Raw genomic sequence first — 22,043 nt, 5'->3', positions numbered from 1 at the left:
TCTTCAACATTCAATTGATGTTTGAGTCCATACTACACAATCATTATAGTGTTCTTAAATATTCAATTGATGTTTAAGACCACTCTACACAATCATTATAGTGTTCTTCAACATTCAATTGATGTTTGAGTCCATACTACACAATCATTATAGTGTTCTTAAATATTCAATTGATGTTTAAGACCACTCTACACAATCATTATAGTGTTCTTCAACATTCAATAGATGTTTGAGTCCATACTACACAATCATTATAGTGTTCTTAAATATTCAATTGATGTTTGAGTCCATACTACACAATCATTATAGTGTTCTTCAATAATCAATTGATGTTTGAGTCCACTCTACACAATCATTATAGTGTTCTTCAACATTCAATTGATGTTTGAGTCCACACTACACAATCATTATAGTGTTCTTCAACATTCAATTGATGTTTGAGTCCATACTACACAATCATTATAGTGTTCTTAAATATTCAATAGATGTTTGAGTCCATACTACACAACCATTATAGTGTTCTTCAATATTCAATTGATGTTTAAGACCACACTACACAATCATTATAGTGTTCTTAAATATTCAATAGATGTTTGAGTCCATACTACACAACCATTATAGTGTTCTTCAATATTCAATTGATGTTTAAGACCACACTACACAATCATTATAGTGTTCTTAAATATTCAATTGATGTTTGAATCCATACTACACAATCATTATAGTGTTCTTCAATATTCAATTGATGTTTAAGACCACACTACACAATCATTATAGTGTTCTTCAATAATCAATTGATGTTTAAGACCACTCTACACAATCATTATAGTGTTCTTCAACATTCAATTGATGTTTGAGTCCATACTACACAATCATTATAGTGTTCTTAAATATTCAATTGATGCTTAAGTCCATACTACATAATCATTATAGTGTTCTCCAACATTCAATTGATGCTTGAGTCCACCCTACAAAATCATTATAGTGTTCTTCAACATCTGACAAACATTCTGGTCCACATCACACGATAATATTACAGAGTTTCACATATACTTGTTTCAAGAAAAAGAACACATTTTTCTCTGTTCATTTGAAAACACAAATTTCTTAGCAATGATACATTGAATTACTTCTTATTTATATCAGTACTTAAATATACATTTAGTCTATCAAAAAGAGATTTCACATCGAGCTATATTTATCTGAAGGGCGCTAAGGTAAATATCACAAGATGTGACAGCACAGCCACTGCAGTTCAGTCGAGCCTAATTTGGTTCCTAATACAAGATCCAGTTCTTTGAACCTATATTTTTTCCTGTGTATTTTCATGATTTGGATATATGAGATTTCTTCGCTACCGTAGTTTGCGTGGGCCCACCGATAACGCTTTATACACTTCACCGTTAAGTGTATAAAATGAACTCAACCGTTAAGTACATAAATCGGTGAGCCCACGAAGACTATGGTGCTGAAGAAATAGATTTCACGCTAATTTGCGGAAAAATAGAGTGTTTCAGGATCACTTGATTCATTAGGGCTATTTGTATCGGTTCGGTTTTTACAAATAATTTTATCAAGTGCACAAGTTTTGTACAAGTTTATATACAAGTCTGCATGCACTATGTAAGAGTGTTTAGGAAAATGGTTACAATAGCAGTGCTGAGTATTTGTAACTTAATTGAGTTAAAAACTTGTGATTCATATATGTACTCTGAATCGTTGAATACAAGTGTCCACATGTGTCTATGTTCTGAAATTTTTAGATTTTCAAGTTCTTAGGATTTGAAGTCCCTAGATTCTCACACTTTGTAACTTCCAAATACATCGATTACTGTATTTCTAGATTCTTAAGTCTTGAAGTCTGAATATGTCTATAACTCTCAAGGTTTCCAAATATTACCCCAAAATTTTAGGTTGCAACTTCGTCCTTAAATTTCCAGGCTATCAAGTCCCTGGATCATCAAATTTTCTGACTTGATAATTTTAGTTTGAAGCATTCGTAGATTCCCAAATATTACAGTTATTAAATCGCAGCATGTCCAAATCTCAAGATTCCCAAAATCACACCTTCAAATCTTAAGATTCCCAAAATCACATCTTCAAATCCCAAGATTCTCCAATCACATCTCCAAATCCCAAGATCCCCAAATCTCCAGATCTTCAAATATGTTATTGAACTTCCAAACGTTCAAATCTCTAGATTTCAACATCTCTAAACTCTCAAGTTCGAAATCCGTCAATCGTCTTCAAATTCTATCATTTGCAAATCTCAAAGTTATCAAATTCATAGATTCTTTCCGACATCCTCAAAATACCCCCAACTTCTCATCCTTCAAAGTCCACAATGTAGTTTGGTTAATTACTAAATAAAACAGTATTTCTTTCTTTCGAAGGCTATTCCTCTGTAATCTGAAGATCTTACCAAAAACAATATATCTTGCAAAAAATCCATCCATTCGTTTCAAGCCTTAGTTCCTTCATCTCATAAGATGTTCATCCTCAAATCTTCCTTGAAACTTCACTAAATAACTTCTAAATTTGATTAAATATTTTTGCATAGTTCCAACTCTGTCAGATGTTCATCCTCAAATTTTCTTTCAAACTTGTCTAAATGATTTTTAAATTTGATTAACTGTTTTCGTATAGTTCCAACTCTGTCAGATATTCATCCTCAAATTTTCTTTCAAACTTGTCAAAATGATTTTTAAATTTGATTAACTGTTTTCGTATAGTTCCAACTCTGTCAGATGTTCATCCTCAAATTTTTCTTGAAACTTGACTAAACGACTTCTAAATTTTATTAAACATTTTCGCACAGTTCTAATTCTGCCACATGTTCATCCCCAAGTTTTTCTTGAAACTGGATTAAATTTTGTCGGTACCGAAAGGGTTCATAGGCGTATGAGGCAAGTTTCCCCTGGATGGTCAGTTTTCGCCGCGTTCCAAAGCGATTCGAGGCGCCTTGAGGCCATCACTAGTCGAGGGGGTTCCCCCGTTCGGTAGACCGAGCAGGAGAGCCCGATCCCGTGGCGTGCAGGAGGGACAAGGCTGCTGCCGCCAGAGAACGAAACGTACCACGGTCTCGTGGATTCTGCCTGCACTCTGCGACCATTCCGCAGTAACACGTCGTCCAGGTCGCAGGTTTCGCAGCGTTCCCTGACCATTCGCCACGAGGCTGTTCCTTCGGGACAACCCACGGCACCCGAGTCCGTGGAAAAACCGCGAAAAATCCGGAGAATTCACGCGCCAAATATGGTTCGAGCGGATCGGTGAACGGCGAACAGGACGAGTTTCAAAGGATTCACCGAAGGAGTCGCCAGGTTGCTTCGAGGATGACGAGCCTCGATGAAGGTCCACGTAGAGAACGCTCGCTCACCGATGACGAACGGAAGTGACAGAAATCTCGACGGTCGATGGATCTTTCGGAATCCGCGTAGAATGTGTACACGTTTGATCGTAGCTGCTTCGAGTGACTGTTTCGGGTGACACTTCCGTGACCGGTTGACGAACAGGTGATTTCCGAGTATGTTTCGAAAGTCTATATTGTTTTTACTACGTTGTTTCGGAGAAAGCCAGGTTGTTAGGGATCGTAATTCCGATCGCTAGTGCATCGATTATCGGCTGAATCATAAATCGCTATCGCTTTTACGATATTGCCATCGTTTACGTAATTTTCCTCTGTCGGCACGAAATTTATTTATGTCGGTGTCAGTAAATTATCTAATCGATATATTAACTTTCTAGATTCTTTTTTACTTGACGCGCTTTAAGTTCTATCTTGGTGTTTATCGATTGGGTCGTAACTAATTGAAGGTTGTGTTAAATAATCATTTGAGCTTGTAATATATGAGAAAGTTTTTTAGTAAGTGATACAAGTGATTTTGGTACATTTCGTTGACGAATTTGTTTGCATAGGAGTTTAAAATCGAGCAAAATGATCCGCGATTTGTGCCGCGTGATAAACGATCGATGGACAAACGACGAAACTGGAAATTCGAACGATCCGATGAAAGTAAACCGCCACGGGTCGTTATCGTCAATAATTTAAAAGCAAGTGCTCCTCGTCGATAAAAAGTGAAACGGTGCCTGATCTTGCCGGGGCAATAATTAACTCGTCCTTAACGACTTCGGATACACCCGGTCCGGTGAGTAATCAATCGATTTAATCAGGTATAATAATTAACTATCGATAACGCAACCTTGCCTTTGTTATTAACACCTTAATACTGTAATTACAAAGTTCGCGCTAACAAGATCGTGAAAAGCCTCATTTATATTTTACAGGTCATAATACACTTTGAATTACGAGCAAAAGTTTCATCATTTTTATCAAAACATTTTTTCATCGCAAAATATTTATATTAATTGGCCTCTTTTTTTTTAAATTTCTTTCTGTAAAATATTTTTATTTGAAACAAGAATCAATATTCTTTTTAAAATTCTAGGTTGTGAAAACATCTATTGTAAAATTTATGACTTTTATATTTATAAAAATTATAAATCTTGTTCTATTTAAAACTTTATTTGTTACACATTTCTTTAAGCTTTATTTGTTTCGTACAAATTGTAAATTTTTAAATAATTTTTCATATAAGCAAAGTGTCTGGAAGTCTATTAAACTTTAAACAAAAGGTACCGCCATTTTCGATATATTTTGGCGCGCATTTTAAACGCGTTTTCGAAAAAATCTGCCAAAACCCAATAATCAAAAGAATCGTAAATTATCAAACCTTCATATGAACATACATCGTCTCAATAACCTCTAAATACATATTTACAATCTCTAAAATTAATTTTATACGAATTCTAACGAATTTTGAATTAACTAGCAACTATTACATTTTACTCAAACCCGAATTGTTCAGATCGGTGTGACGAAAAAACCCGATGATTAGGATCGTTACATTGTTCGTCTGACAAGCGGATACACTCTATCGAAATATCGAATCGCGTTTGCACGAGGCACAAGGCAATTTATTCCAGGAACAATGTCCCGTTGAATTTTAAATGGCCGGTGTTATCGAAACTAGTCCACATAGCCTGAAAAATCCAGCTACTCTATCTGGTCTCGTTCTGGTCGTGTTCGTAAACAGAGAAACGCCGTGGTTTCAAGCAATAAAACGCTTGACGTGTTAATTATTATAGATCTGAGATTACTCGGTATGGTTGCGCCCACTTTCGAGAAGAAATACTTGCGGCTCGATGATGCAGTTAATTTATAAACGGAAAAACGTTTAATTATCGGACAAATAAAATTACGATCAATTAAAATGTATAAGCTTTGAATTATCTGTGACACTGGAACATATGGATGTAATTATGTTTATCGGTACTCTACTTCTGATCGTGTTCTGCGAATAACTGGCGGTTATTTAACTGTACTGAGGGCATATGCACTTTTACTGGTCGCTATGTTGTTGGGACTATATTAGGGTTTATGTTAGGGACATTAGGCATTTTTCTACTGATAAATACATGGAAGAAATGGTTAAACAATTTCATTTTGTAAAACAATTTTGTTTGCTTCAAACTGCTTTCAGCGACTTTTCAAATTTTTATTTTTGAGCTCAAATTTTGAGAGGATTTTTTTATAACATATATTAGTTTCTCAGTGGGTGAGGATGAAATAAAAAATTTGTTCTGCTATACTAAACTTCCAGTGACTTTGTTCACATACACATATGGTTATCATATATAGAGGACTAATTGTTAAAATATGAGAATTTAGGAAATTATCCTCTGTGTAACGAAGAAAGATTGTTTTATTATTAAAGAGCTACCCCCTGTAGAGATTCAGAATCGATGACAGGTGTAAAAAATCCCGACCCTCGTTCGCGAGTTAACGATCGGCCCGTAACCCGATAGTGGCACGAAAAGATCCGCTACCGATTTAAAAAGATGCTCCGTTCATTAAGTAACCGGCAGCTGGTAAATCCAAAAGCTCGGCCCCGATTATGGCACATCGATTCTTGCGTTACACCTTGCTCGGCCACGATGGGTGGCTGTTGCTTTCAGGTTTGCCCGCTGCGACTAGTTAATATATGCCGCGGACTGTAGTAACGACTCATAAATTTAGTAACTTTTGATCCCGCCTCGCTATAATTCCAAGCAAACGACCATGGAACAAATTAAATGTGCTTGCGAACGGGAGCTTTTCAAAGGAAGTAGCTTGTACGGAGAAATTACGAAACGATGCTGGAAAAGTTGCTTGACAACCGACTTAGATCGTTTTACGTACGAACAGTTACTTGTTTATGCGATTTCTTTGTTTCGATTAAGTTTATGGCTCGGATCGGGCCTTTAGTTGATATAATGTTCGGCTTGGGTAATTTGTTGTAGATAGTTTTCAAGTGAAATGAAAAATCAATAATAAATGACCTGAATAGTAGCTTTCGAGGTAATATAACGTGGTGTCGTGTTAATGGTGGTGATAAATTAAACTCTTTTAGAAATTAATGATGGAATACGAAAATTCATTAGGAAATTTTTTGGAACAATATTGGAAAAAATAGCACCTTGAAAATTTTTATTTTTGACAATTTTTGACAATTGGATTATAATTAAAATAGTATCATTAACCTGGGAATTTAAGCAGTAGTAATCTGAAGAGCACTGCTTAAAAATTAACAAAGATATTTTGAAATTTAAAAATATTTAATAACTCAGTAATATAAATATTAATATTAGTATTAATTTTCACTGCTTGAAAATTAGCAAAGATTTTTTTTGAAACTTAATAATATCTAATAACTTAGTAATATTAATATTAATATTAATTTTTACTGCTTGAAAATTAACAAAGATATTTTCTGAAACCTAATACTATTTAATAACTTAGTAATATAAATATTAATATTAGTAATATTAATAGTAGTAATATAAACAGTACTTTCTGCAATTTAAATGCAATTTTAAATCCACCAGTAGTACCGTAAATATTACTGCACCCTTACGTAAATTTGAATTTTGCCGCCATCCGCTACCGCCGATCCGCTTTAGATCAATATGGCGGCGAACGGAAACCGCGGTACGCCGATTAACCCTCGCTAATCAACTCGTTGAGGTTAATTTCGACACACCAGGTATATCGGCGTCTATCTAGCCCACGCGATCGGGCAGAATATTAGCCGGTGTATAAAATGCATTTGTGATCACGACAGGAATGTAAATGGCGTACTTCAGCACGTCTCTCGCGGGACCGGCCTCGAATTATCAGCAATAAAGTATCTCGCTGGCGTGTTGAACAAGACATGACCGGCGGTAGTGCAAGCACCGCTACATTTGTTGCTGAATGAGCTGGTCTTCGTCGCTGATCGTTGATCCTGCCCCAGCTGGACGGTACCATGCTGGTTATAATGATCGTAAAGGATCGTTGATCTAATATTAAAAGCGAAACACGACGTTCGCGGGTAATACTCCATCAGGCTCTTTTGCAACTTTTTCGTCTGCTCGTAATTAGGTGCCATCTTCAACGTGCTGATTCTGTTTTTTCAACAGGTACTCCACGTTCTGATTTCGACGAGCTTTCTAATTGTGTACACATATTTTGTGAAATGTTTCTGTGAATAATTTGGTGTGGATGTTTAAGAATTGTGATGATACATTGCTGTTTTACATAATTAAATCACTTGAGTATTAGGTTAGCATTATATCTCATGTGTGAATTTTTAGGTTATCAATTCTTTAAATATAAAGTCAATAATCAAGGAGATTTCAAATATTGAATGTTTATTATGTATGTACATATGAGATTACTATAACATTTTATTATATATTTTACTATATACTTAAGGTAAATATTTTATAATATTTTGTTGTATATTCTATTATATATTTTAGAATAAATATATATAATAAAATATATAACAAAACATCATAATAATTTCATATGTACATAACCTAACAAAACTCATACCTAAAAAGTCCTTAGATGTCACCTTTAATTTAAAAAGTAATTAATAAATTAATTTTTGTGCATACATTAAAAATAAATGTATACAAAGAATAAACTAATCAAATATAACAAAATAAATATATCAAATAATTTTATTTAGTACTTTGTAATTGTTTATAATCAAGATTATTGTTTATTAGTGAAATGTATTTAGTATACCATATCATTAGAAGCGTGTATCGCGTTACAAAAGCTCGTTAAAAACGTAACAGAACAGTTGGAGTCCCTTCGTTGTAAATGAAAGGATTTTAGGACGCCGCTCAAAGTGTTAATCTGCTCGAGGAAAAGGGTCGCGAAATTAACGTAAAAAGTTAAGCATCCTTTCGTTATTTTACTAGCACCGTCGGTCATTTAAAGAAGCGCAAAAGCAGTGTGTGTGCCTCTACCTGACCAGGAAACGCATTATCGTAACTTCGATGACGATAAACTCACTGAAATTCTCTGCTACACGTTTCGCCGACTACGCCGAGGAATTGATACAAGCGGACAGGACAACGTTAATATTGCAGTTTAATTCCTGTTAGAATCGTAATTACGCGGCAATTTCAAATTGTATAAAGTCGCGTTAGCGAAAAATATAACCCGGCCCTTAGTCGCAATTAGAAGCGTATGGTTTTAGGAAAAATCTTGATGTTTCCTGTTTGATAAGAAAAAGTATCGTATCTCTGTTATATTACATAGTAAAGTTGCGATAATTTGTTTACTATACTTGCTAATTTAGATGACTGCAAAGAATTTTTTTTTTCATAGAAACATTTTAATAGTTACATAATTATCTGGTAATTTTTGTATGTTTTTATAGTTATTTTAATATGTGGATGTTCTGTTCTTTATTTTCTCTTACGAGAGGGCGCTTGGGAGGTTAATATGTGGATGGAAAAAATTAGTAATAAAAATTGTAAGGGATTGTTATAGTTGTTTTTTTATGAATTTTAATGTATTGTTAGAAAACAAATTCTTAAATTTCCAAATTCCTAAATTCCCAAACTTACATATTACTAAATCCTTAAATTTCTAAATCCCCAAATTTCCAAAACCCTAAACTTTCAAATACCTAAATTCCCCATTTCTCAAATTTCCAAATCCCTAAATTTCTCAATTTCCAAATTTCCAAATTCCTGAAGTTCCAAATCCTTTAATTCCCCAAATCCCTAAATCCCTAAATTTTTCAAATTCTCCAACTACCTAAATTCTCCAAATCTCAAAATTTCCAAATCCCCAAATTCTCCAAATCTCAAAATTCCCAAATCCCCAAATTCCTCAAATCCCTAAATTTCCCAAATACCTAAATTCTCCAAATCTCAAAATTCCCAAATCCCCAAATTCCTCAAATCCCTAAATTCCCCAAATCCCTAAATTCTCCAAATCCCCAAATTCCTCAAATCACTAAATTCTCCAAATCTCAAAATTCCCAAATCTCTAAATTCCCCAAATCCCTAAATTCCCCACATCCCTAAATTCTCCAAATCTCAAAATTACCAAATCCCCAAATTCCTCAAATCCCTAAATTCTCCAAATCTCAACATTCCCAAATCCCCAAATTTCCTAAATTCTCCAAATCTCAAAATTCCCGAACCCCTATATTCCCTTTTCCAAAAATCCCCAAATCTTCCAACACCCAAATTCTTTCACCTCACCTCAAACTCCAATCTACAAGAATCCCCAGATTCCAAACTACATACAAAATACTATCCTTCTAAATCAGAAGAAATATCTTGACCGTGTACATAATTTTATCTCCGCCCATGCGCAACAGAAAATATTTCAGTGATCGTGATTCGACTCGGAGACGATGCTCACATTTGTTTTTACGTTCCACGGTGTCACTATTCGGCCCCTTCGAGCATCCATGAAATACCCAGGCCACTTTACACCCAGGTAAACGTGGATGGTTCTTTTTCCCGACAGTGAAAAAGGTGTGTATCGTTGAATCAACCTGTTCGCAACCAGTCAGCCACGGATTTTCACGAGGAGCAGCAGGACTACTCGAGTATAGTCCTCTTAACGAAGTTGCTGCTCGGTTTATTGTGTATGTGTGCACGCACACGGGCACAGATTTGTCCACACAGACGCGAAAGAAACGAGAGCGTGCTTACCCGGCTTATGCATAGCCTAGGGAGAGAGGAGAGAAAGGAGTACAGATGGAGAGGACTCTCGATGAGACGGTGAAGAGAAGAAGAGGAAAAAAAGCGAGCGTGGCAAAGCAAAAAAGGGGAAGATGGAGAGAAAGCCAAAAGAAATTGCAAATACGATGGAAAGGGAGAGAAACACGAATGTTGGAGGAGAGAAGGAAAGTGAAAGAATGGGAGCGGCTTCGATGAAGAATCGAGCTGGAGACAATGAGTAAAAAGGAAGGATAAAGGGTAGATCAATATGAGATAAAGTGTCGGGTAATTGTAAGAGGGAATTAAGGTGGCGAAAGCGAAAAATAAATTAACCGAGTGTCAGGGAGAAGGAAAACGTGGATGAACGGTGTACGGAGGATTCGAAAAGGTTAGGGTCAATGTCTCGGAGACATTGCGAGGGACTTCGAGTAACTAGAGTTTCTTATCGGGGTGTGGAACATCTTTGATAGCGGTTCTTGTGCCAGATATGGGCGAGTGGGCCATTTTAGGGAGTTGGTAATTTGGAAATTTTTAGATTTGGGATTTTGAGAGATTAGGGAGTTGGATTATTGGAGAAGTTGAGACATTAGGATTTAGGTCCCTAGGGAATTTGGAAATTTATAAGTTTGGGGATTTAGGGATTTGGTCATTTGGAAATTTGGGGATTTAAGGATTTGGTCATTTGGAAATTTGGGGATTTATAAATTTGGGGGTTTAAAAATTTGGTCATCTGGAGATTTGGGAATTTAAGGATTTGGTCATTTGGAAATTTGGGGATTTAAGGATTTGGTCATTTGGAAATTTGGGGATTTAGGATTTGGTCATTTGGAAATTTGGGAATTTATGAATTTGGGGATTTAGGGATTTGATAATTTAGGGCTTTGGTCATTTGGAAATTTGGGGATTCAGGGATTTGGTCATTTGGAAATTTGGGGATTTAGGGATTTGGTCATTTGGAAATTTAGGGATTTGGTCATTTGGAAATTTGGGAATTTATAAATTTGGGAATTTAGGGATTTGATAATTTGGGGCTTTGGTCATTTGGAAATTTGGGGATTGAGGGATTTGATCATTTGGAAATTTGGGAATTTATAAATTTGGGAATTTAGGGATTTGATCATTTGGGGCTTTGGTCATTTGGAAATTTGGGAATTGAGAGATTTGGTCATTTGGAAATTTGGGGATTTGGCTATTTGGAAATTTAGTAATTTAGGGCTTTGGTCATTTGTAAATTTGGGGACTTAGGGATTTGGTCATTTGTAAATTTGGGGATTTAGGGATTTTGTAATCTGTAAATTAGGGAATTTAGAAATTTGGAAATTCAGGGATTTGACAATTTTTTAACTAAAATAGAACCTTTCCATAAAACACTATAAAAGAACAAATACTAGAAAACAACCAGCAATAAAATAATGGAAAACAGTAAATAATTATAAAAATTACAAACAACACCTCAAAGTTTTGAGAAGCTACACTTAAAGAAAAAATTGAATAGGAATGCAAGAAGAAAGTCTCAAAACGTGTCCGAAAAAAAATAAAACACCTGCAGGAAGAGAAGTAAAGAAAAATGGCGGATCAGAACCTGAATGGAAACATGGCAAACAGGTACAGTGAGAATTAAATGATGATTGTCAGCAGGATGATGGCAGAATAATGAAAGCTTCTTAAATGCACGCGATCATTTAAACTTGTACAAGATTGCGGTGAAAATGAAGAATAAATATCAAAACATGTTACATGTGAATAAATTAACTGGCTTAATTAACAACCTCGTAACTTTATTTAATTCATCCTATTTTTTGTGACAAAGAAATAAAAATTAGAACCTGTTCCTCTTTCGTTGTTTTTATGCTTTGAACAGCGGAAGAATGTTTACCGAGGAATTTCTATTTCTATGAACTTTTCTGGTAGTAATTTTTAATAAAATTTCTAACCTGAAAAAAGTAAAAGTTGTAGAAATATTGTACTCTTTGTAATTCAATTTATTAGTATTTCATTAATATTATTAGGTCTTGATAAACTAGTTGTAGGATTCTTTCTATAGACACAAGTTTTAATTTTTCATATTTAAAGAAATTTTGAAATTTTCAATTTTTAAATTGTTTAAAAAGGTTGTAATAATAAAAATTCATCAAAGATTTTGTCTAAATTTTACTAGAAATAATGCAAGTGAAGATGAAAGTAAATACTGATGCTGATTAGTATCATTAAGAGACACTCTCGTTATATTGCCACAAACGGTAAGAAAAGATTGCCGATAGCGATATATTGTATTGGACACAAGGTCTTCTCCTTCAAAATTTCAGTAGATTTCATGAACCATCACATTACTACAAAACGGCAATATAACGAGAGTCCACCATACTCCAATTTAACCAGAACAAAAGATTGCTCGCAACAATATATTGCATGCGTCAAAAAGTTTTCTTCAACATTTCAGTACATTTCACAAACCTTCATGTTATACTATAAAATGGCAATATAACGAGAGTCCACCGTACTCCAATTTGACCAGAACAAAAGATTGCTCATAACAATATATTGTATTCGTCAAAAAGCCTCCTCTTTCAACATTTCAATAAACTTCATAAACCTTCATATTTTACTGAAAAATGGCAATATAATGAGAGTCCGCCATATTCCAATTTAACCAGAACAAAAACTTACTCATAGCAATATATTATATTCATCAAATAGCCTCCTCTTTCAACATTTCAGTAGATTTCATACATTTTCATATTGTACTATAAAACGGCAATATAACAAGAGTCACCATACAGTAATTTAACAATAACAAAAAATTACAAGCTACATTACAATTCTATTCATTTACAAATAAATAAAAAATGTGTTATTACAACTTTAACAAAATAAATTTAAATTTAACTGTATTAAATCAGCAACGATATTTGGCCATATAAGAGATAAAATCGGCCAATAATTAATTTCCTACGAGTATGCAAATTATTTCTACGATCATCGAGAGGAAGTTGTGGGTCAACTATGCGAACGTTTCAATTGATCGATGCAACGAAAGTTTATTCGAACAGATACGTTTATCAAACGATGCCAAATACAACTCCGGCTATCGATTCTTTGCTAAGGATATCTTATTACTGACATTGATAGCGTCGGGTCCTTGACAGTGGAATAATGGTCGTGGTTTTCGCGATAACATTAGGTTGTTGTAGATTATGCGCGTGATTGATTCCTACAATATTCAGCAACCATAAGTTAGTCACATGGTTCATTGCATTATACATTCTACAATACTGAACTGTGGTATAGATACTGCTATTTGTTTTATTTGAAGGATATCAAGTTTAGAGAATATGGGGAATTTGGTAATTTGGGGATTTAGGGATTTGGGGATTTGGGAATTTAGGGATTCAGGGATTTGGGGATTCAGGGATTTGGGGATTCAGGGATTTGGGGATTCAGGGATTTGGGGATTCAGGGATTTGGGGATTCAGGAATTTAGGGATTCAGGGATTTGGGGATTTGGGGATTTGGGGATTTGGAAAATAGGGAATTTAGGGATTTGGACATTTAGGAATTGGGGAATTTCAAGATTTAGAAATTTAGGAATTGGGGAATTCAGGGATTTGAAAAATTTAGGAATTGGGAAATTTACGGATTTGAGTTTTTGGGAGGCCAGAAGTTTTAGTATTTTAGAATTTTTTAATTCTAGAATTTTTGAATTTTACAACATTACAGCTGTATACTTTTACAACTTTACAACTGTATACCTTTACAATTCTACAACTTTACAACTTTATACCTTTACAACCCTACAACTTTACAACTGGATACCTTTACAGCCATATACCTTTATGACTCTACAACTGTATTCCCTTACAACTTTATAACTGTATTCCTTTATAACTCTACAACTTTACAACTGTATAGCTTTACAACTCTACGACTTTACAACTGTATTCCTTTATAACTCTACAACTTTAAAACTCTGTAAGTTCACCACTTTTCAGCTTTGCAGCTTTACAACGTTGCAGTCTTACAACTTTACAACCTTACAACTTTACAATTCTACAACCCTACAAGTTTTCAACTTTACAGCTTTACAATCTTGCAACTTTACAACTTTACATTTTACAATGCAGATATTTAGAAATTTAGGAATCATGAGCTTTAGGATACTTAAGAAATTTGAGAAATTTGCACAACTAACCAGAAAACTTGAGAATCAGAAAAATGAAGAACATCTTTAAAACCATATATCTCAATGAGTCAAACAACCTTTGCTTATCTCTCCCAACTTCCCTCCATATTCCATACATTATTTTTGCACACACACGTGTCACATACCTACAATCTGGTTTAACTTTTACAAGCAACATTGTATCTCCGATCATAAACCTGTCCACATCGAAGGAAAATAAAAGCAGAATTTTTCATTCATAAATACAAGATTGTCACGGATTTCATTCATCAGCGCAACGAATCTTTATGCTTTCCCATCCAAACAGAAAATGAAAAGTTATAGAGTTTGCCAGCCGTAATTCAAGGCCTGTAGTTTCTATTAACCAGTCATGCAGCTCGATTCCGAAGGCAACAGCCGAGGTCTCTCCCCGGAGTCGCTTCAGGAGCGAGCAAGGTGTAATGTCGAATCGATGTACCATAATCGTCCGGACTTAGGTGTCTTTCGTTCCGAGCCGAGTCTTTGCAGCCCACGGAACTGGTATACTAACTGGTGTACCAGTACGTGTGCTCATGTGCTGATTTTATGTACCGGGTGAAACGTTTCTTGGTTACCCTTTTCTAACGATATCACCTGCTCCTCTTTGTCTTATCGTTCTAACTTACTGTCCAGTAAAAATATTTCTGTTAAAGCACTTTTTGTACTTTCAACGAGGAGGTTCTTGTTTAAATAGAAGAATGAAGAAAAATAAATTTGAGTTTGTTTTTTACTGAGTTGATGTAGATGAGAAAGCAATTTTTGTAAAGTTTGAAGAAGAGATTTTATGAAGATTTATCTTAGCAGACTTTTGTTAATTTTTTAAGATAATGTATTAATCTGTGCTAATTTTATAAGGTGAAAAATGTATTATTCTTTGTTAGATACTATTGTAAAATATGTGATATAATATAAAATGTGAAATGTATGATACAGATGTATCACATAAAATATACATATGTAATGTATGAGTAAATGTGTACAATATATGTATATACAGGGTGTGCTAATAAAATACATACATCAATATTAATATTGAACATACATGTAAAAATTAAATTATTGGATGAAGCATGTTTTGAACATCTTTGCTAATTTTAAAAAATTAAGAATACATCAATTTTTGTTGATAGTGTTACTGTAAAATATGCAATATAAAAGTATGTGTTCATATACTACATATCATATATGTGAATAAAAGTTGTGTTATTAAAAATGTTATTATGTGTTATTGAAAGAAATCTCATATGTGAACATTAACATACACACACATGTATATAATAATTTGTTTAATAAAAATATATGTTCTCATACTTGATATTACACATCATATATGTGAATAAAAGTTGTGTTATTAAACATGTTACTATATGTTATTAAAAAAGATCTCATATGTGAAAATAAACATACACATATGTACACATATAATAATTTTTCTAATAAGATGTTAATGTTCAGAACTACCAATATTCTATGACATATCAACTAATTTAAAAAAGGTATCAACTAATTTACAGCACCCAATAACAATAACAGTATTGTTAATGAATGAAATCTGATACAAAGAATAATTTGCAGCAACCATTTTTACACCATTATGGTCAACATTAAATATCAATTTCAATTTTATTGTAATAATCGACCAGAATATAATGAACAGTACTTACACTGAAATTGCTTTTCAGGCAAAATGGCAATTTGCAGCAGCTTGCTCATCATTCTGCGATTATTATTCGTCGTCGCATCATCAACGGTACCAGGAACATGGATGTAAGTACTTCAATTTTCCTAAAATTACAAATTTCTTGGATTAAGTATTCTTAACATTCAATCTATTCTTTTAAATTATCGTGTAGATATATATCTAATCTGTAATGAATCTGTTTAGAGTGAGTCTTTACATTCATAATTTAAAAGGGGTGCAGGTTTTATGTCTCATCAATTTGATATAGATGCACAAATAATTGTAAAATTATTAACTTCAATTTTTACTGAAATTTTTTACGATTATCAATTTAAAGCTTGAAATTCGTTGTACTAATTTATAATTTTAAAAAATGTAAGTATCGTTGCGTGTAAAGGTGTATAACCTTTCACGGTAGATTTTGTTCTCGTTAAAGTTCCTTTTAAAAGGTTATTAGGCTACAATCAACCGTACACGTGATTATACTGATTCAAATCTAATTAGACCGTGATAGAGATGAGATTAAAACGGCGACATTAAGTCCGTCGAATACTTAGCTTAAGCCCACATAAGAAGGATTAACTTTCATGGAGATCCTATGGGACCCGCCCATGTGATTAGGCATTTTTTTGATCGGAGATGCTTAGTGGAAGGATTTTAAAAAAAGAATACGATAATGACGGGGAGGGCCAATAATCACTTATCAACGATCGAATTCGTTTGTATTATCTCTTGTAGTTCGAATTTTGTTTTAAAAATTATTGATTACTGAATGATTTTATTACTGAATGATTCATTTATATATGATTTTATTACTGAATGATTCAATTTTTTAAATTTCGAGATTTGATAATTTAAAAATTTGTGACCTGAAAATTTAGAAATTTATTATTTTAATAATCTAGAACTTAAAAAATTTAAATTGTATTAACTTAAAAATTTAAAAATTATTTAAAAATCAAATGACCTTGATAATCCAGCAATAACACACCAGCAAAAGAATTCATTTCCCCAAAAGAAAATAAATTATCATTTTCCAAGAAAGGGTGCACAACGGTACAAAGCACCCAACCTTTATTAAACACCGTCAGAGCGGTAAAAATCCCATGCTCTGTTCAGAAAAATCCAATTATATGGCATAGCATGAAGGTCCTGTCACGATGAAAATTCCACGGGAAGAAAAACTGTAGCGAGCCGGCTATTCAGTGATTTGTCATGGACGTGCAGGGGTGGTAGTCAGGGGTGAATAAGGGCAGTTCAAAAATTAGACACACCGCTGCCAGGGGACCTTCGAAAAATCTTTTCGATCGAGTTCCCACGACGTGATTTCGTCTCGCTTCGCACAAAGAGCTATAAATTATGGCGTTTGCGTGGGTAATTTTTGCTTGGAATGAGGGTTCAGCAGCTTTCTACAAATTTATTCATTTATCGGAGTTGTTATCGAATCTTGAAAGTAATTGGTACCAAGTTTATATCTCTGAAATTATTTTTATATTTTATTATTTTTATTTACCAATTTTTCCTTAAAAAAGATTTAATTTAAATTTAAATTTAATCAAAAATTGTCACCTGTATAAACCCTACATTAGCATCTCAAACCTCCACATCCTCAAGTCAAAAATGGCGGAAGTCCACGTTCCGCCAAAAGTTTCCTCTTTACCTCAAATTCAAAAATGGCGGAAGTCCGCGTCCCGCCAAAAGTTTCCTCAATTTCGAGCACCCTCCAAACCCCTGCCTATCGAAGACTGTAATCCAACTTTCGCAAATTCGCCACGCTGATTATGCGATTTCGGTCGATGGTAATCCGTGGGCGAAGAACAGTTCTCTGCACCGATTTTTGATGGCACATTTGCGAGTCAACCGAGCGAGATGATGGAACGATGCCGTCACAGACAGAAGTCAGGGGTCTCTAACGGGGCTACCAATCTGAAATTCGAAATGGTTGCTCGTTTCAGCGATACGACACACTCCACTTGCTCTATATCGCCAAACGTGCATACAATGCGTCCTAACACCAAGGATTACCATAATTCGATGGGAAAGCTTTCTACTTGTTTCACTTACATTTTTATAGACGACGAACTGTCTAATCTCTTTTGCACTAAAATGGCGGTCTATTCAAAATTTGAATAGCGATTCATAAAAACAGCGGTACGTTGTAATAAAATGAATATATAAATTGTAACATTATAAACTATAACAGTATAAATTGTAGCACTATAAATTTTAGTAAAAAATCAAGAACTAAAAAACAAATTTTATTTTCAAATTATTTATGCAAGTTAAAATTTGTGATTTAGTAACTTTCCCGCCATTTTGTATAAAGAATATTAGTTAATAGTGTAACAGTTTGTATTAAACTTCCAAGGTATTATGTCCATTTATGTCCAATTTATATGATAATTACATGTCATTTTATATTTGATGTTTTTAAAAGAATTTAATATGATGAGACGCCAATGGCAGTCACTAAATCTATCGAGGTAACTGGTCGTTCTTTATTATGGTCTATTACATATGGAAAAATAATAAATAAGGAAAGAATGAGTTTGTGAGGGATACAGTTTACAGGCTTTCTCATGCTACACTATGTAATAGGGAGTACATAATAGAGTGCATTAATATTCTGAAACACGTTTTGGCCGTGATATATTATCAGCTTTGCACTCCCCTAAAACAATGATGCAGGGAATCATGGGAAGAGAACGATAATATTTCGAAGGATCCTGCCCACGCAAATTCATGGGGCACTGTAGGCTGTGCCGTCCCAAAAAGTAATGCCTTGTGTCTCCTAAAAGATTGTAGCAAGTCTTATGGTTTCACGTACCGGGTGTTCTAATTAACATTTCTGGATATTTTTATTTTTACCTCTTTAATATTGCGTTGCTGCTATCTGGATTATTTACCATAACCTATATTTAAGGAATGGGGTAACACACTTCCATCATCTTTTTAAACAATGAAATCAGTAACATTTTGTTTTTAATAAAAATTTATATTGTTTAAATACAGATGACATGATACCCAAAGTGTTCATTATTTTACCTGTAAATGTTTTAAAAAATGTCACACAAAAATTTGAAGTACCTACTGAATTGCTAAGTCCCCTAATACACACTCCGCCGACTACCTTTTTATCCAAAAAGGTTAAAAAATTAAGGTACGCATAAACAGAAGTGTAGTTTCATTTAAAAAAGTCACTAAAATTGAAAAAAAATAACTTTACATATAATAAGGAAGGAATAACGAAATTCTTTTACAGAAAGTGACAACAAAACAGCAATGAAATGGTCGACAGGTTTCTCCTCGCGTAGGTTGAGGCGAAAAAAATGTCTCGAGGCCACCCTTTAATCTGACCGTTTCGATATCATGGCGATTCACGAAGAAATAATGTCTCCGAGAATAAAGCGGCGTGAATCAATTCGTTTCTGTACCGAAACACATGCACGTTCTCTATGCACCTGGAATCTAATCTGGAATACTGGCTCTTAGTCGTGACTTAAGGGGTTGTTACGTTGATACCGGAGGGTAGATTAGGGCAACGTATTATTTTTGTTGCAAAATCGTTTTATCGTGCGTACACCTTTGTGCGAGTATCGTTACAATGTCACGCGGTATGTAATTAATTCGTTAACTTGTTTGGGAAAAGTTAGTCCTTATCGGATTAAACCGTGTACAATGAACTCGTTCATTTAATTTGTATAATTTTCTTTATATTTATAATAACAATAAATACTGCTGTTTATGTATTTCATTTATTGTCATAGAACAAGGAAGCTATTACTAATAATATATTTATTATATCTTCTATTTATTATTACTGTTATTAATAATATATTTTTTATTATATCAATAACTTGATAGTATTTAAAAAATTTGTAATGGTCATTAACAACCTAAGTTAAAAAATTCTAAGAGTGGAAGTGCAAACTCATAATGTTGTCATTATAACATTATCTCTCATTAGAGATGGTTATTGACTGCACTAGCGTCATACTTTATGCATATACATAATGTACATAAATAAACTAAAAAATGCGCATTTATATTCTGCAAGCTCATTACTTATTTCTACAATTTGAATTTACATGAAATATCTATAGATGTAGCAGTCTTATGTAACTATAGAGTACCATATGGCCCCTATTGAGAAACCATAGTAGTAACTAATAATGTATTTTCAGAAATGTTGGCCTGCAACACTTCCCACAACTGGAAGCCCAAATGATAGAAACCTACGACATGACAGCGTCCAACATTTGCCACGGGCTGAAGGGTCTATCACAGGGCCAAGGGAAGCTTTGTCAGCTGTCCGTGGATCACATGCCTAGCGTGGCAAAGGGTGCAAGGTTTGGGATCGTCGAATGTCAGCATCAGTTTCGTGACCGTAGGTGGAATTGTTCCACTGTTTCTGACGAATCTGTGTTTGGACCTATACTTAGAATAGGTAGGACATCTTTGTAAACACCGGTATACCCTTAAAATGATCATTGGCAATTTTGAAAATTGAAGAGCATAGAAGTAAAGGAGCATAGTCATCTAAATCAACTGCTAGGTTTTTGTATTAACTCTAATGATGAAAGTTTCCATCAAACTTTATGACACTGTAATATATCCTATATTCCAATAAGCCCTACAATTTGTGGGGTCAATATACAACTTCATTTAACTGTACATAGGAAAATGTATCTCTTCTTTATTGGTAGTCTTTAACTTATACTCTTTTCTTCTTTGAGTGGTATCAAAGTAATTACTGCAATTCCCATTTACTGTTGAATGCCATCTGAAAATTAAATATAGTGCTTACAAATATTCAACATAAGAAGTTAAAGTTTGTTAAGAACCACAAGTTGGCTAATCAGTAATTTACCTACTTTAAACAGCCAGCAGAGAAACCGCGTTCGTTCATGCAATTACCGCTGCAGGAGTAGTCTACTCGATTAGCAGATCCTGTAGAGATGGCCAATTATCCTCGTGTGGCTGTTCAAGAAGTAGCAGACCCAGAGATCTAAAACGAGATTGGATTTGGGGTGGTTGTGGAGACAACCTCGAATATGGCTACAAGTAAGTTTTCTTTTAAAGTAGGTTTTTTTTTTAAATTAATGATCACTGTTTTTCCTCTTCCAGATTTACACAAGCGTTTGTGGATGTAAAAGAACGTGAAAGAAGCTTTAAAAGAGGTAGCAGAGAACAAGGCAGGAGTCTGATGAATCTTCATAATAATGAAGCTGGCCGAAGGGTAAACTTGAACTTATTTTACTTTTTAAAAAATGGAAGTTTTTTATAATTAGAAAACTGTTCATCTTTCACAGGCTGTTATTAAAAAATCTAAAGTCACATGCAAGTGTCATGGAGTTTCTGGAAGTTGCAGTTTAATTACATGTTGGCAGCAACTTGCATCATTTAGAGAAATTGGTAAGTAGTTTACTCCACATAAACTGATGGTATGCAGTTCAAACAAGACGAGCTGATTTTTGTTATTTGGAAGTAGTAAGAAACATATTAAATTATATAATAATTTTTGCACACTTTTAGGTGATTTTCTTTTGGATAAGTATGATGGAGCAACAGAAGTTAGAGTAAATAGACGTGGTCGTTTGTCCATGAGAGATCCAAGATTTTCATTACCCACAGCAAATGATTTGGTGTATTTGGATGACTCCCCAAACTACTGTCTCCCTAATGAGACCCTTGGATCATTAGGTAAAAAGCACTTCATCAAATATGAAACTGAACAATTTACAAAAAAAATCACCTATTTTCCAAACTGATAATATGACAAATTATATCAACCTGTTAAAAAGTAAAATATTTATTAGGTACATATGGAAGAATTTGCAACAGAACATCTTCAGGCATGGATGGATGCAATCTTCTTTGTTGTGGTAGGGGTTACAATACACAGAAGTCAACTGTGAGAGAAAGATGTGAGTGCAAGTTTCACTGGTGTTGCTATGTCGAATGCAAGACTTGTGTTAAAAATATAGACATTCATACATGTAAATAAAATTCCAATCAGTTTTAGAAATACTTTTAAGAACAAACGTTCCCTTTTGTAATTTCAGATAAACTTAAATTAATAAGAATAATTATAGTTACACTGTA

At 34.0% G+C, this 22,043-nt stretch overlaps 1 protein-coding gene and 1 long non-coding RNA gene across 11 annotated transcripts in view; one reads left to right on the top strand and one right to left on the bottom strand.

The window, feature by feature from the left end:
* LOC105661952 (uncharacterized) overlaps positions 1-18,145 on the bottom strand; it is a 25,534-nt gene extending 7,389 nt beyond the window's left edge. Inside the window, exons 1-4 of one of the 6 annotated variants that reach the window (XR_013040879.1) lie at positions 17,939-18,136; positions 17,508-17,864; positions 17,213-17,415; positions 15,922-16,042 (exon numbers count right to left, since the gene is read on the bottom strand). This is a non-coding gene — a long non-coding RNA (uncharacterized LOC105661952). Of the gene's footprint in view, positions 1-12,461; positions 14,883-15,921; positions 16,043-16,905; positions 17,416-17,507 lie in introns of those variants that run through there. The other 5 variants (XR_013040878.1, XR_013040877.1, XR_013040876.1 and 2 more) reach the window with 5 other exon arrangements.
* LOC100880251 (protein Wnt-5b) lies at positions 2,960-22,043 on the top strand. 5 transcript variants are annotated; one of them, XM_076541051.1, is made up of 9 exons: positions 18,291-18,421; positions 18,503-18,868; positions 18,951-19,098; positions 19,201-20,385; positions 20,822-21,002; positions 21,066-21,177; positions 21,251-21,353; positions 21,474-21,641; positions 21,758-22,043. In XM_076541051.1, exons 4-9 carry the CDS (start codon positions 20,163-20,165, stop codon positions 21,943-21,945), a joined length of 975 nt encoding a protein of 324 aa, XP_076397166.1. In that variant the 5' UTR covers positions 18,291-18,421; positions 18,503-18,868; positions 18,951-19,098; positions 19,201-20,162; the 3' UTR covers positions 21,946-22,043. The 5 variants fall into 5 exon arrangements, with proteins under 5 accessions (XP_076397168.1, XP_003699389.1, XP_076397166.1 ...); XM_076541052.1 differs by having other exon boundaries at positions 18,296-18,421; positions 18,510-18,868; XM_012280884.2 differs by lacking the exon at positions 18,291-18,421 and having other exon boundaries at positions 18,437-18,868; positions 19,201-19,552; positions 20,123-20,385.

Source organism: Megachile rotundata, chromosome 16, assembly GCF_050947335.1.
Source record: "Megachile rotundata isolate GNS110a chromosome 16, iyMegRotu1, whole genome shotgun sequence".
In the NCBI taxonomy this organism is placed as follows: domain Eukaryota; kingdom Metazoa; phylum Arthropoda; class Insecta; order Hymenoptera; family Megachilidae; genus Megachile; species Megachile rotundata.
The sequence above is the reverse complement of the archived record's forward strand: the minus strand, read 5'-3'. Positions and strand labels throughout refer to the sequence as shown.